This window comes from Rhagoletis zephyria, unplaced genomic scaffold, assembly GCF_001687245.7.
Source record: "Rhagoletis zephyria isolate East Lansing unplaced genomic scaffold, Rhagoletis_zephyria_1.1 Rzeph_scaffold_13229, whole genome shotgun sequence".
In the NCBI taxonomy this organism is placed as follows: Eukaryota; Metazoa; Arthropoda; class Insecta; order Diptera; family Tephritidae; genus Rhagoletis; species Rhagoletis zephyria.
In genome coordinates, this window is record NW_016170300.1 from 12519 (window position 1) to 14840 (window position 2322).

At 39.8% G+C, this 2322-nt stretch overlaps 1 protein-coding gene across 3 annotated transcripts; it reads left to right on the forward strand.

Moving 5' to 3' along the window:
* Positions 1–418: 418 nt before the first annotated feature.
* Positions 419–1251, forward strand: LOC108378045 (uncharacterized). 3 transcript variants are annotated; one of them, XM_017634347.1, is made up of 6 exons: positions 432–588; positions 668–700; positions 784–807; positions 891–1025; positions 1081–1162; positions 1199–1247. In XM_017634347.1, exons 1-6 carry the CDS (start codon positions 471–473, stop codon positions 1215–1217), a joined length of 411 nt encoding a protein of 136 aa, XP_017489836.1. In that variant the 5' UTR covers positions 432–470; the 3' UTR covers positions 1218–1247. The 3 variants fall into 3 exon arrangements, with proteins under 3 accessions (XP_017489835.1, XP_017489836.1, XP_017489834.1); XM_017634346.1 differs by having other exon boundaries at positions 419–588; positions 677–700; positions 1081–1251; XM_017634345.1 differs by having other exon boundaries at positions 434–588; positions 1081–1251.
* Positions 1252–2322: the final 1071 nt, after the last annotated feature.

The following is a 2322-nucleotide window of genomic DNA, read 5'->3' on the forward strand; positions in this document are numbered from 1 at the left end:
GGTGACCGGTTTATCAATTTCTACCACTCTCGGTAGATTTATCAATCTTGGCTCAAAAGCGATATGTTGACAATTTTTTAAATCGGACTAAAGCTACCGTCACCTACCATATAACGGTAAATTTCAGAAATACGAAAATTCCGATATTTCAAAAACTAAACACGCCAACTTACAACAATCTCTTAACAAGACACAATAGTATTGATTTTTGTAAAATGGGCGTGGCACCACCCACTTATGACTACATACATATCTTATCGACTTATCGATTTCCACCAAACTTGCTCCAATTATTTCAATATCTCATAGCATATTATCGAAACTGTTTGACATCGGGAAAAATACTATTGCTTATCATGCAGTTTACTGAAAGGTGGAAAAACGATATTTAATACGTGCGCTGGGTATATAAAGTTCGGTTTCGCCCCAACTTATACTTCTTTACTTGTTGTTTTTTTTTTTTAATATTTATGGCTTTACTGCTTCTCTATAAAAGCCAAGAACACTGTGCAAACGGCACGCAGTACTGCAGAATCGTCATCATGGGCTCCTTCACTTTCATCCTGACACAGTTGGTGCTAGTTTTAGGTATTTATAAGGTCAAATATTATCTGCTTTAGAAAGTGTTTTACTGTTGTTTGATATTGATTAAACGATCTAATTTCAGCTGTTTCAGCTTCGCCCGCGGATAATACTTTTGGTGAATAGATTTTCTTTGAACAATAAATCGTAGTTCTTTGCTTTATTTTTTGTATTAATTTTCACATACATTTTATTTTACAGATTTCCTAGACATGCTACGCATTTGTAAGTAGTTTCATTTCTTAATAAATGTAAACATAATAATCCTGGAATTTTGATTGCAAAATAACGTTTTGTCGAATTATCAGCTAACTACACGCAAGGAAGTAAATGTCCGGGCAAGATTTTCTACAATGACTGCAATATCTGCATCTCCCGCCCCGACGGCGTATCTGCTACGTGCACAGAGATGCCGTGTTCCGAAAGGAATACCTTGCTCATTGGTAATTAATCCTACTTTCAAGTATATACACCACTTAAGATTTAAATTTATTTCAGATAACTACTTACGCAACATGCGGCTATCGCGTGGTTCGTATCAAGCCTGCTCGTGCTCAGGCACTTGCGTCTGCTCGGGCAGTTCAGTTTGCTCGGGCAGTGCAGTTTGCTCGGGCAGTGCAGTTTGCTCGGGCTGAGATGAGTATTTTGGAAGATTCATGCAATATGTAAAATAAAAAAAAAAATAAATATATATCTAATTAATCTATCCATCGTCTTATATATCTACTCAGCTACTTGCGCAGCTATTTCTAGAGTACATGTGAGAAGCTTATCTTGATTTTATTTCAAACTTTTTTGTGATACCATTTTTCAACTAAATACTCTGAACACCCAGCTGTGCATTCATACATATATACACAAAACTAAAACCAGTAAGGCAGACAGACTTAATTCGAACGTTACTCCATCCATAAAAAATTTAGCGACTCAAGTCGATCAAAACGCGTCGACGAACATATTTCAAAATCCTTTTAAAACAAAGTCAACTCATAACCAAAAACTTCTCTTCAACGGAAACCTCTCCGTCGATTCTTTGTATCCATCCAACCACTCGCACCGCTATCTTTCAACTCGCGACAACAATGCCGTGTCGCTGCGCAAGCGTCATTGCCTGCAGTCGCGCTAATTTAATCGGCGCTAGACGCGCGGCCAGGGTAAAACCGTTGGCCCAGCGGATATCCCCTATACGACGATAGGCGATGTCGTATTACGGATGTGCGTGATTTTATTTTGTCAAAGGGGGGGGAGGGGGTAGCGATCTGTGGAGTGTACGAGATGCGGGATGTTTGCGAGAAACATGATATTGCTACGAGTGTTGTTGGTCGCTACGCAGTGGTGTTACTTTTTACACAATTCTTCACCCAACGATAAAATTTGCCAAGTAATTCTAATCCATTGAACAGCAATGTTGCTTTTCACTATAACAGATTTGGATCGAACATTCTATCTACACTGTCCCTTCAAACTCCCTCAGAGCCAAAATACAAACTCCGACCTAATTTTTATCATCCAACAGACTGTACCCTACTCTCCGCTTGAAAAATACCGTCCGTTTTTTCATCCGATCCACCTCTTTTCCAGCTAACAGCAGAAGCAGCGAGAGGAAGCGCGAGAAGCGACTGAGCAATGAGGCGCACCAGAGATATATATACACAACAGCGTGAGCGAACAATTTGTACAGAAGACACGACAAGAAACTCCCGGCTGAAGCGCTCTAATTGGCTCGGCTCTCTCTCTCCC